Raw genomic sequence first — 13,338 nt, 5'->3', positions numbered from 1 at the left:
TTCACTTTTGGTCATTCTCCTCTGCTTAGGATCCACCTGTAACTCAGTTGAAAACCTGCCCTCTGCGTGAGCAACCTGTGCCACCTTCCATCTCTAAACAGGGAGAGACAGAATCTCGCATTGTCCGTGTCCATATGAACAATATCTGTGGAAATGGAAACCTTTATCGCAGCATTCTGGTAAGTTACCAAGAGAGGGCAGTATTGTGGAAGAGAAGCCACAAGTTCTGGATTGCAGGAAATATCTGGGGCAGGTTTAAAAAAAGACATGACTGGAAAGCATGCCAAAAGATTGCACATGATTAAAGTGATGAGGGTTCTCTGATTGCACCAGAACAATGAAGAAAATCAGGAAATCCCCAGATTTACAGTTTCTGTACATGGAAGCTGTGAACTGAGAAAGTGAAGAATAAATATCACAAAATAAGTGATCTAGAACAAAAATGAACCAAAGTATCTAGAGCAAGGTTTCTCAACCTTGGCAGTTTTCAGATGTGTGCAATTCAACTCCTGAAATTCTCATCAACTGCCATGCTGCCTGTGGGTTTCTGGGAGTTAAAGTCTATATGCCTGTAAATTACCAAGACTGATTGATACATGTATGGGAAAGAAGAGAACTAAGGAATCTGTACATACTTCTGAAAACTTTTATGGTTTTACTTTGTGCATTTGGAAATTTTTTTGTTCGGTGAGAATAAGACTGGATTGTTTCCATCCTCTAGAGCAATTTTTTCCAATTTGATGTTTTTCAAAAGTGCTTAATATCAAGCCTCTATACTTCCTACCTGCTGTGAGCAAAGGCTGGAAATTATGAGAGCTGTCCTATGCAACTGGAGGACACTAGTTAGGAGAAGGCATTTCTGGAGATTTACCAGTATCACATTTGAGGACTGTGATGTGTGTTGTTGTTGTTAGTTGCGAAGTCGTGTCCGACCCATTGCAACCCCATGGACAACGTTCCTCCAGGCCTTCCAGGAGTCCATTTAAGCTCATGCCTACTGCTTCAGTGACTCCAGCCAGCCACCTCATTCTCTGTCGTCCCCTTCTTCTATTGCCCTCAATCTTTCCCAGCATTAGGCTCTTCTTCAGTGAGTCCTTCCTTCTCATTAGGTGGCCAAAGTATTTGAGTTTCAACTTCAGGATCTGGCCTTCTAAAGAGCAGTCAGGGTTGATCTCCTCTAGGACTGACTGGCTTGATTGCCTTGCAGTCCAAGGGACTCGCAGGAGTCTTCTCCAGCACCATAGTTCAAAGGCCTCAATTGTTTGTTTGTTTTAAAAAAACTTCCATTTATATCCCGCCCTTCTCCGAAGACTCAGGGCGGCTTACAAGCTTAGCAGTAGCCTTCATTCTATGTATATGCCTGCTTATTAGGGCTTTCACACACACCCCAGCGGCATTATTACAAAGTCAGCTTATTGCCCCCAACAATCTGGGTCCTCATTTTACCTACCTCGGAAGGATGGAAGGCTGAGTCAACCTTGAGCCTGGTGGGATGCGAACCTGCACTAATTGCAGGCAGCTGGTGTTACTTAAGGAGGCATTAGCCCACTGCTCCACCAAGGCTCTTGCCAAGGTTTGATGATCAGCCTTTCTTATGGTCCAACTTTCACAGCCATACATTGCAACTGGGAAGACCACAGCCTTGACTATACGCACTTTTGTTGGCAGGGTGATGTCTCTGCTTTTTAGTATGCTGTCTAGATTTGCCATGGCTTTCCTCCCCAGGAGGCAAGCATCTTTTAATTTCTTGGCTGCGGTCCCCATTAGTGATCTTGGAGCCTAGGAAAATAAAATCTGTCACTACCTCCCTCTATTTGCCAGGAATTGAGAAGGCCGGATGCCATGATCTTGGTTTTCTTAATGTTAAGTTTCAAGCCAACTTTAGCACTCTCCTTCTTCACCTGCAACAAGAGGCTCTTTAGTTCCTCTTCACTTTCTGCCATTAGAGTGGTATCATCTGCATATCTTAGGCTGTTGATATTTCTCCCGGCAATCTTAATTCCAACTTTGATTCATCTAGCCCTGCCTTTCTCATGATGTGCTCTGCATATAAGTTAAATAGGTAGGGCGACAGTATACAGCCTTTCCCTTTCTCAATTTTGAACCAATCAGTGGTTCCGTGTCCAGTTGTCACTGTTGCTTCTTGACCCACATATAGGTTTCTCAAGAGACAAATAAAATGGTCTGGTACTCACATCTCTTTAAGAACTTGCACAGTTTGTTGTGATCCACACAATCAAAGGCTTTAGCATAGTCAATGAAGCAAAAGTAGATGTTTTTCTGGAACTCCCTAGCTTTCTCCATGATCCAGCGTATGTTGGCAATTTGTTCTCTAGTTCCTCTGCCTCTTCAAAATCCTGCCTGTACTTCTGGTAGTTCTTGATCCACGTACTGCTGGAGTCTAGCTTGCAGGATTTTAAGCATAACTTTACTAGCATGTGAAATGAGTGCAATGGTGCGACAGTTTGAACATTCTTTGGCACTGCCTTTCTTTGGAATTGGAATGTAAACTGATCTTTTCCAATCCTGTGGCCACTGTTGAGTTTTCCAAATTTGCTGGCAAATTGAGTGTAGCACTTTTACTGCATTGTCTTTTAAGATTTTGAATAGCTCAGCTGGAATACTGTCACCTCCACTAGCTTTGTTGTTGCTCAGCTTTCCTAAGGCCCACTTCACTTCACATTCTAGGATGTCTGGCTCGAGGTCAGTGACCACCTCATCATGGTTATCAGGGATGTTAAGCTCGTTCTTGTATAGATCTTCTGTGTAATTTTGCCACCTCTTCTTAATCTCTTCTGCCTCTGTTAGTTCCCTGCCATTTTGATCCTTTATCATGCCCATTTTTGCATGAAACATTCCCTTCATCTCTGCAATTTTCTTGAAGAGATCTCTGGTCCTCCCTATTCTATTGTTTTTTTTCTATTTCTTTGCACTGTTCATTTAAGAAGGCATTCTTACCACTTCTAGCTATTCTCTGGAATTCTGCACTCAGTTGGGTACACTGATGTGTATGGAGGTGGAATTAGTGTTTTTTTAAAAAACAACAGCATTTTTGGATAATGGATCTACTTAATGCAATACACTAGAGAATGGGCAACTAAGAGCCTATGATGTCTTCACTGAGACCACTTTTCTATTTGGTTGATAATAATGCCATTTATATGTGTTGTTTCATCTTTTAAGAGTGTTGTCACATAGCTGGGTCTATCAGACTCACCTGTGGTTACCTATAAGTGAATGACTTCTCCCTACAGATCACTAGCCAGGATAAGACCACAGCTGTGATACAGCGGGCCTTGCAGAAGCACAAACTGGAAGAGGACTCACCATGCAACTACCAACTTCTGCAACTTCTGGAGGGTGGTCAAGGTAAGAATTGCAGAATCCTAGAAGAGATCCTAGCGGAGACAGCCATAGGCCAGTAAAACAGTGATGCAGCATGTGATCGGCAGGGCCAGCCATAAAGGACTCAGATGCCTATACACCAATTCAATCTTTGGGGAACAAACAAGAAGTTCTTGAAGTACTGGTACATGAGGGCAGGTATGATATAGTTGCCATTACTGAAACTTGGTGGAATGAAACAACTGGAATATACTGATAGAAGGATATAAACTGTAAACAGATTTTGCTAGAGGAGGGGGAATTGCATTATAACAGAATACACAATAACAGAACAATAGATTTGGAAGGGACCTTGGAGGTCTTCTAGTCCAGGGCTTTTCAACCGGTGGTACATGTACCACCAGTGGTACTTTGGCACCTGGCAGGTTTTATGCGACCGTCCTAAAGAAGCGGTAGTGGGGTGGAGAGGAAGGAGCTGAAGTAGTGACAGCACTTCCCTTGCCCCCAGGACACCAGCATTCGTGTGCTGGGGCTGGGCAGAGACGGCAGGGGGACCCTCGCTGGCTCCAGGGCTGCCCCGTGGATCTAAGGCTGAGCGCGTTCTGGCTTTGATGGCCCCCACTGGTAGATCAGTGCCACGCCCACTCGCTGACTGAGCCTCGCGGCCAGCAGGCTTCCCTTTCACCGGGACTGCCCCTGCCTGCATGGGATAGCTACGGCCGGTGGCAGCATAGCCACCAGCAGCATTGGCAATCTCTCCACCTCCCATCATCCTCTCCTGAATGCAGAGGAAGGAAAGAGAAGTAGGGAAGGAAGGAAGGAAGGAAGGAAGGAAGGAAGGAAGGAAGGAAGGAAGGAAGGAAGGAGGGAAGGAGGGAAGGAAGGAGGGAAGGAAGGAGTGCGCTGGGAAAGGGACTGCCTTTTGAGCACTTCTCAGGTTTATGTTTTTTAGCTGCCAGAGGCTCTGGGCAGGAGGCTTCCCATTTTGACCCTCCCCCATTGTTGCTTCTTTGCCTGAAGGGCCTGTGCATGGCTCTCAGCCACCTCTTCCACACGCACGCACATATTTGTGTGTGTTTGTGTGTGTGTGTGTGCGTGCACGCGCACGTGGGCAAGCGTCTCAAACCTTGCAGCCCCATGCTGTGACATTGGGGAGGAAAAGAAAGGGAGAGATAAGAGAAGCTGCGATGGAAGCTTCTTGCAGCCTTCCACGGGGTTGGGGGCAGGAACTGAGGGGGTCAAGGCGTGATGTGATCGGAGGCACGTTGAGAGAAAAAAACAAGTACTCCAAAAACACAGCTTTCATTAGTTTGCAGCCTGCCATCGGAGAAGGTCTCTGTTGAGGGTACGGGGCTGCAAGGGGTGAGACACCCCCCCCACACACAAACACGTGTGCACGGGTCTGGGAGGGGTGAGCTGAGAGCAAGGCAGAGGCAACAACAGGGGGGAGAGGTCAAAATGCCTCTGCCCACCGCTGCCTGCTGCAGGTGGCAGGTGGTCCGGAGCCTCTGGCAGCTTAAAAAAAAGCAGGGGAGGGAGGGAGAGAGGGAGGGAAAGAAGGAGGGAAAGAAGGAAGGAAAGAAGGAAGGAAGGAAGGAAGGAAGGAAGGAAGGAAGGAAGGAAGGAAGGAAGGAAGGAAGGAAGGAAGGAAAGGGAGGGAGGGAGGGAGAAGGGAGGGAGGGAGGGAGGAAGGAAGGAAAAAGGAGGTAGGGAAGGAGTAAGGAAAGAAAAGGGGAGGAAAGAAAGAAGGAAAGGGGAGCAAGGAAAGAAAAAGGGAAGGGTAGGAGAAACAAAGGAAGGAAAAAAGGAGAGGAAAGAAAGAAAAGGGAAGAGAAGGAGGGAAGGAGGGAGAGGGGAGGGAGGGAGGAAGGAAAAAGGGAGGGAAAGAGTAAGGAAAGAAAAAGGGGAGGAAAGAAGGAAAGCAAGGGAGAAGAAGGAAAGAAAAAGGGGGAAGGGGAGGAGGAACAAAGGAAGGAAAAAGGAGGGAGGGAAGAAAGAAGGAAAAAGGGGAAGAGAAGGAGAGAGGGAGGAAGAAAAAAGGAGAAGGGAAGGAGGAAGAAAGGAGGGAGGGAAGGAAAGAAGGAAGGGGCAATTCGGTTGGAAATGCCCCAGTTCAAAGGAGAAAACAATTTTGTGTTCTGTTTTGTCACAGACAGAACCTTGTTGGCAAATTAGCATTGGTATTCTTGAATTATGAGCTCTTATCCCTTCCTTGTATGTTGCTAACAGCCATTTCCAGTGGGGAAAGCAGGACAAAGCAGAGTGGGGGAAAATATTTTCCTTTGCTATATTTCCAGTCTGAATTAGACCATGGCAGGGTCCCTACAAGACAGCCCTTTTAAGGATTATGTATTAATAGAAAAGCAACTAAATTACCTCTGTTCCTAATACTAAAGCTGTTGCACATAAAAAACAGAGGAGCTCTGATCAACTATCACAGCCACCATTTTGACAGTTTTTCTGGACTGTTGTCTGTGGACGCCCCCACTAAATGCAAGCATGGGATAAACTGAGCCTGGTTTATTCTCAGTCTTTTAAGTGGCCACAGACTACTAGCAAAAGTGGCATTTGATCACAAGGCAAGGAGGCATCGACAAATGTTTCCCCTTTTGCATTTGAGCATCCAAGAAGGGACAGGAATGGAGAAAGGGAAAGAGGAAAGACAAAGAAAAAGAAGGAAAGAGGGGAAGAGAGCAAGGAAGGAAAAAGGAAAGAGGGGAAGAAAAAAGAAAGGAGCATAAAGAGAGAAGGGAAAAAAGAAAAGGGAAGAAGGAAGAAAAGGAAGGAAGGAAGGAAGGAAGGAAGGAAGGAAGGAAGGAAGGAAGGAAGGAAGGAAGGAAGGAAGGAAGGAAGGAAGAAAGGAAGATTATAATGAGAGGAAGGGAGGCTCTGAGGGAAGTCCTGCCTTAGCACTTGGCCACCAGCAGCCCTGCTGCCCTTTCACCATCCCCTTGCCCCTTCCTCCTGGCCTAACCTGGTGGTCTCCCATCCTATTGTGAAGGATGCTTTGTTTACAAAGCCAGGTGTCCTCGCAGGGAGATGGAGTGGGCCTCCCTCTGGCCCACGCACTTTGCCCTCCTGCACCCACCACGAGCAACCTGGCCAAGGAGAGTGAGCACAGCAGCAGCCTTGAGGAGGAGGTAAGTACAGCCAGCGCCCCCTCAGGAAAGTGGGGCTGGACTGGGTTGAGCTGCAGTGTCCTGGTGCCCTAGGAGCTCGAGGGCCGGGCTGGGTGCTTGCCCTCTGCTACCCAGGGCTCTGGGCAGCCTGCACCACCGTCTGGGAGTCCCCTGCACAGCCTAAAAGGGAAGGTGAAGCTCCTCTGATGGACCATGCCCTGGTGCCCACCCCAGTCCCACCCACCCCTCCACTGGAGAACCCTGGATCCCCCCCACAAGCACATCAACTAGGACACAAATTCTACATCAAGTAGGAGATCAAACAGGTTCCTGACCAACCTATTTGACAACTTTGTCATCCAAAACAGGATGACAAACTCTTAATAAAGAACAAATGATAGAGGGGGTTGAAGTTGCAGGAACTTTGAGCAAGACTGACCATGTCATATTAGAGTTCAACACAATGCAGACATAAGCAATAGAACATAAACAAACCAGTATCTTAGACTGTATAAAACCAGTGTAAAAAGTGGAAAGAGGGACACATATCTAAGGCAGAATACCAGCATATAGCCTGAACGTGCAAAGATGAAGTCAGGAAAGCTAAGGCTCAAAATGAACTAAGACTTACAACAAGTGTAATAATAATAATAATAATAATAATAATAATAATAATAATAATAATAATAATAATAATAATAATAATAATAATAACAACAACAACAACAACAACAACAACAACAACAACAACAACAACAACAACAACAAGCTTTCAAGAGATTGCCGGCGGGTGACACCCAGGGATAGGGCCTTCTCAGTGGGGGCGCCTGCCCTCTGGAACCAGCTGCCAGTGGAGCTGAGGACTGCCCCCGACCTCCGTTCATTCCGCCGGGGCCTGAAGACCTGGCTCTTCGAGCTCTCGGGCCCAGGCTGAGGAGTAATTTTATTTTAATCGGGGTTTTAATGGCACAGGGTTAAGTTTAATCTTTTTTAAATTGGTTTTAACTTTTGTACTGTTGGTTTTTAATTTCCTGTAAACCGCCCTGAGTCCTCAGGGAAAGGGCGGTATATAAATGTAATAAAATAAATAAAATAAATAAATAAACATATAAAAAACCAAGAATTTTTTTTTTAAAAAAATTGGTCCACTAATGTGAGAAGAAGGCAAGGAAGTAACAGGTAGCAGGGAGAGCTGCTTAATTTTTTCTTTGCATCTGTCTTCACACAAAAAGAAAACAATAGCCCAATCTACCAAAGACAGAAGTATAAAAGACAGACTAGGAATTTGAATTAAAATAGGCAAGAAAATGGTAGGAGAATATCTGTCCACTCTAGATGAGTTCAAATCACCAGTACCTGATAGTTTACTTCTCAGAGTTCTAAAGGAGCTGGCAAACGTGATCTTGCATCATTACACCATCTCTTTCAAAGATCCTGGAGCACTGGGGAACTACCAGAGAACTGGAAAAAAGCTGATATGGTTCCCATCTTCAAGAAAGAGAAAAAAACAGATCCAGGAAACCACAGGCCTATCAGCCTGACATCAATACCTGGGAAAATCCTGGAAAAGATAATCAAGCAGCAGATCTGTGAACACCTAGAAGTAAGCAAAGTTATAACCAGAAGCCAACACGGGTTTGTCAAAAACAGATCATGTCAGACAAATCTTATTTCATTCTTTGACAAAGTGGCTAAATTAGTAGACCAATGAAATGCTGTGGACATAACATAACTTGGATTTCAGTAAGGCATTTGACAAAGTAGACCACAACCTACTTATTGGTAAGCTAAAAAAATGTGGGCTAGACAGCATCACCAGCAGATGGATTTGTAACTGGCTGACAAACCTCACTCAATGTGTAGTCCTTAAAGGAACTACATCTACAGGGAGGGAAGTAAGAAGCCGGGTACCCCAAGGTTCTGTTTTAGCCCCAATGCTCTTCAATATCTTCATTAACTATTTAGGTGAGGGGATAGAAGGGGGAACTCATCAAATTTGCAGACAACACCAAGCTGGCACCCAAGAAGATAGGCTCAAGATCCAGAAGGATCTCAATTTGAACACTGGGCCCTATCTAACAAAATGAATGTCAGTGCTGCAAACATTGGATGTTTTTTCTCTCAATATAAGAGGCAGTTTTTTCCTTCTAACTTTTTTGCTTTGAATCAATGAAGGGGGGGAGTTAATGGCGGTTGTTTTGATAAGATTGGGGCGCTACAGAAAGGAAGTGAAACTTTACATGTTAAACTAATTGGATAATGTGATTTATGATGTGTAATTAAGGGAGGGAATTGTGTGTGATATGATGTGTTTAGCGGAGGAGGTTTCAGATTCTGGCTTCCATCCATGAGTGCAGATACTTCATTCTCATTATTATAGACTTTTTAGAATAAAACAATGCTGGACTGTTCTTTAATCTGTCTCGTTAGTCGGAACCATGAAAATGAAATTCAGTAGCGAGAAAAGTAAGGTTTTACACTTAAACAAGAAAACCAAATGCACAGAAAATTAGATGTAAGTAAATTAAAGTAATTAATTAGGTATAATTAAATGTACAGAAGATTAGATGAAATTTGGCTCAATAGCAGTAACTGCAAGAGGGATCTTGAATTCCTACTGGACAATTACTTAAATATGAGTCAGTAGTGTGCTGCAGCCACCAAAAAAGCCAGTACAAAGGGATAGAATCAAAATCATTTTAAATGTTACTTCTGTTTTATAATGCCCTGGTAAGATCACACTTAGAATACTGCATCCAGTTGTGATCACCACAATATAAAAAAGATGTTGAGACTCTAGAAAGAGTGCAGGGAAGAGCAACAAAGATCATTAGGGGACTGGATGTTAAAACAGGTGAAGAATGATTGCAGGAATTGGGTATGTATAGTCTAGTGAAAAGAAGGACTAAATGTGACATTATAGCAGTGTTCCAATATCTCAGAGGCTGCCACAAATAAGAGTGGATCAACTTATTTTCCAAAGCATCAGAAGGCAAGACTAGAAGCAATGGATGGAAATTAATCAAGGGGAGAAGCAACCTAGAACTAAGGAGAAATTTCCTAATAGAACAATAAACTCGTGGAACGGCTTGCCTTTAGAAGTTGTGGGTGCTCCATCACTGGAGGCTTTTAAAGAGACTGGACAGCCACTTGTCTGAAATGGTCTAGGGCCTCCTCCATGCATTAGAAGATCTCCAAGGTCCCTTCCAGCTCTGTTATTCTTTTAAGATGGAAGGAGGGGAGATGCTCACACACTCTCATTCTTTCTGTGTTTTGTTCTTTTTCTCCCCTGAAGAGCTGCTGATTCCTGACAGTGCAAATGTTTTCTATGCCATGAATCCTGCTGGACCCCATGACTTCTTCCTGCTCCAGAAAAAGGGAATCATCAGGGAACCACACTTGAGGACAAAGCCTGGGAGCAAAGCTGCTCTTCGCCATATCCCCTCTCTCAAAGATTTTGGCACCCTTGCTGCCAGTTCATGTTTCGTATTTTCACATAGTGCACCGAATAGCCCAGTTTCCCTTTCTCCATCCCTCCCTGCTGAGGATCCACACTTTAGGTCATGTCTTTCAACACATCCATGTTTTGCTCCTTCCTCCTGGTTTTTGGAAAATCAGTCAGTAATAGCCTCCCCTGATTCTCCCCCTCCCTATCTGTCTGTTCCTCAACACCCAGTTCCCCCTCATATTGTGCAGAAATTGCAAACACCTTCTTCTGTGCCACAGTCACCTTCTTATGCTTCCAAGAGGACATCATTTTGGTCAGAGTCCCCACCAACATCTCTTGTAGAAATCCAGAGTGATCAAGAGTTGAACAGCATAGGAACAGATCTTCCAAGCTAAAGATAGCTTGTCTGATTACAACACTTCTGTAACATGCAAGTGGCTAAAAATCTGAAGAATCCATGAAAGATTGTAATTATTCTGAATTGGTCATCTGTGGGATCCTGCTTTGCCCACTCAGATTCCTCCTGGGAGATCTACAATCATACTGCCCAAAGGCCATCAATTCCAAAAAGCAGCTTTTGCCACCTGTGGTTGCAAGTAGCATTTTGAGAAGTCCCCAAATGATAGCACCTGGTTGCTTCAAAAAACTGAGCTAGTCTTTGGTTTTAAGGGAAGGTGATGTTCACATATTCATGGCCTTCAAAATTTAATAGTGTAGTCAAGGGCAGACCTGTGTAGATGGATGCTCTGTGATAGTGATATCTTTGGTATGTGAAAGCATACATTTCTTTTCACATGATTCTGTAATATTTCCCATTTTTGTTGCTTGTAGAACTACCAGGTGGAGTCCACACAATCTACCCTAGCTTTGCTGAAAAGAGACCCACCAAATCCCAAACACAGAGGTACGCAGGTATGACAAGCTTCAATATACCTGTGCTGCACTCTTTAAGCCTTCTTCCTTCCTGCTCTCCAGATATTCCAGTTATTATGAGAATGTACACGTTTCATACAGCACTACAAATCTTTTTTAATTAAATTAATCAAGATTCTCTGAATGCCAGAATATCCTAAATATTTAGTGCTGCTTGCTCAATTCTATCACAATTATCAGTAACAGGGTTGGAATAATTTTATGAACAAGATGCATAAGAACCAAAACAGTATAAGAACCAAACAGTAGTCCATAAAAGTGCTAAGACAATCTTGCCCAACTCCCTTGAGGCTTTGAAGATGCTGCCCACTCCCATGTAAGCTGTAATTCAATCATTTAATTCATTCCCTGATTCAGGAAGAAAAAAATGGATTACCTGTAGGCCTAAAAACAACAAGAGACAGGACTTTATTTTTGCTGTCTTAAACTGAGAATGTGTCAGGTCCAGAAACCAAGAAAGACACATGGTGATTCTTCCAAACAGATTTTTTTTTATTGTTCAACACAAGACAGAATCTTGCCAAACTGAAGCATTCTACTATCTACATCCAGCACATACTATGAGAACTAAAAGGGAGGAACTGTTGTCACTCTCTTTCTCACACAAAATAGCTGGACTGAGCTGCCTCCTTTTTTTTGGAATGCACCCCCTCCCTCCTGGGAATCCATTCTTCTACATTCCATCACAGTGGGGAAGCACAATTTGGAGACCCCCAGAGGTTCACCTGTTACCTTGCCAAGGATAGCCTTGAGTGCAAGGATGATCTACCATCCTGGCCGAAGTAGGAATTTTAACATATCATGCATAGCTGGTAGATTCTTTTTTTGTTGTTGATGCTTGAGACTTTAGCACTTGAAATGCATATTGCTCTGTGGTCTCTAGGGAAAGTTTCCCTCTCCCTAAAGCAAAAGGTGCTTTGATTTATTTTTCAGATGAAGGGAAAATAAGATGATTACGTACTGCAACAATTTTCACTCAGAACAGTGTGGTTTATCTCTTAGAAATTTCAGAGAAAGCCCTGAATTGCCCTTAAGTTGTTAGCTTGGCCCACAGTATAAGATTAGCCTGCACAAAAGTGACAAAATTCAAGGCTTTCTCTGAAATTTCTAAGAGGTAAACCACACAGGGAGTACCAGAAAAACATCTACTTCTGCTTCATTGACTATGCTAAAGCCTTTGATTGTGTGGATCACAACAAACTGTGGCAAGTTCTTAAAGAGATGGGAGTACCAGACCATCTTATTTGTCTCTTGAGAAACCTATATGTGGGTCAAGAAGCAACAGTGAGAATTGGACATGGAACCATTGATTGGTTCAAAATTGGGAAAGGGAAAGGCTGTATACTTTCGCCCTACCTGTTTAACTTATATGCAGAGCACATCATGAGTAAGACAGGGCTAGATGAATCAAAAGTTGGAATTAAGATTGCCGGGAGAAATATCAACAACCTAAGATATGCAGATGATACCACTCTAATGGCAGAAAGTGAAGAGGAACTAAAGAGCCTTTTGTTGCGGGTGAAGAAGGAGAGTGCAAAAGTGGGCTTGAAACTTAACTGGATGTTCCAGTTATAGTCTGGGGAAATGCAATCCCAGGCTACAGTTGGTGTTCCTATGCTGTAACTCAAACATACAAAGACAATTGTGTTCATGAGATGGGATTATCCTGTAGTCCCTACTATGACACTAGTGTGTCTAGTTTAGTAGTAACTACTTTGAAGCCACTAGTCTGCAAACAGGCCTTGTGTGGGATTTTGTTTTCTTGATTTTGAATCACTGTTGACTTTTGCACCTGCTTGGAAAGTCCCTGAAGTTTTCTTGGCAAGGCTTTTTGGAAGTGGTTTGCCCTTGCTTCCTTCCCAGGGCTGAGAAAAAGTGACTCGACCAAGATCACCCACCTGACTTTGTGCCTCAAGGAACCTTAGAATTCACAGCCGCCCAGTTTCTAAAGTGATGTGTTTAACTATTACACTCCTGGTTTTCTGATTAGATTATTATAATCAAAAAATAAAGCAAAGCACGAGTCTGAAGCATCATCTGAGTGATACAGACCAGAGACATTTCCAAAAAACAAAAAATGGTTGTAGCTGTAGCCCATGATATGGAAGCTTGCCCAGAAAAACAAAGTAATTCTCACCAAGACTGACAGGGCAAGCTACTCTCTATAAACAGACAGCAAACCCCACTCTCCCACATACCCTCCCGCTCATGTAGGGATGAAATTTGGCCAAATATATCAGGAATGTTAAATTATGACATTGCTATTTCACTAGCAATATAGCAAATCAATAAATGTATTTATAAAGAGAAAATTTTCTTTGAAAATAACAGCCAATTTGGGGGGGAGGGGGTTAGATAAGTGACTAGAGCTCTACTATCTGTTTTCAAAAAGTACAAGTGCCTGAAATAAACAAGTCCTTTGCAGAAGAAGCCCTCTTATCATCCCTAAACAACTTTCTGTTTGTAGTTCCTCCTTTTTGCCTTCAGCTCCAC

At 43.6% G+C, this 13,338-nt stretch overlaps 1 protein-coding gene across 1 annotated transcript in view; it reads left to right on the top strand.

The window, feature by feature from the left end:
• Positions 1-10,307, top strand: part of RGL3 (ral guanine nucleotide dissociation stimulator like 3) — a gene marked incomplete at both ends in the record, with an annotated part of 33,176 nt that extends 22,869 nt beyond the window's left edge. Inside the window, 3 exons of the mRNA XM_081316214.1 lie at positions 30-179; positions 3,255-3,369; positions 9,760-10,307. Coding sequence (XP_081172340.1) covers positions 30-179; positions 3,255-3,369; positions 9,760-10,307 — 813 coding nt within the window. The remainder of the gene's footprint in view (positions 1-29; positions 180-3,254; positions 3,370-9,759) is intronic.
• Between the last annotated feature and the right edge of the window lie 3,031 nt (positions 10,308-13,338).

The sequence above is a fragment of the Vipera berus genome (genome assembly GCF_964194415.1).
Source record: "Vipera berus genome assembly, chromosome: 2".
In the NCBI taxonomy this organism is placed as follows: domain Eukaryota; kingdom Metazoa; phylum Chordata; class Lepidosauria; order Squamata; family Viperidae; genus Vipera; species Vipera berus.
Note: the sequence above shows the minus strand (reverse complement) of the source record. Positions and strands in the feature narration are given on the sequence as shown.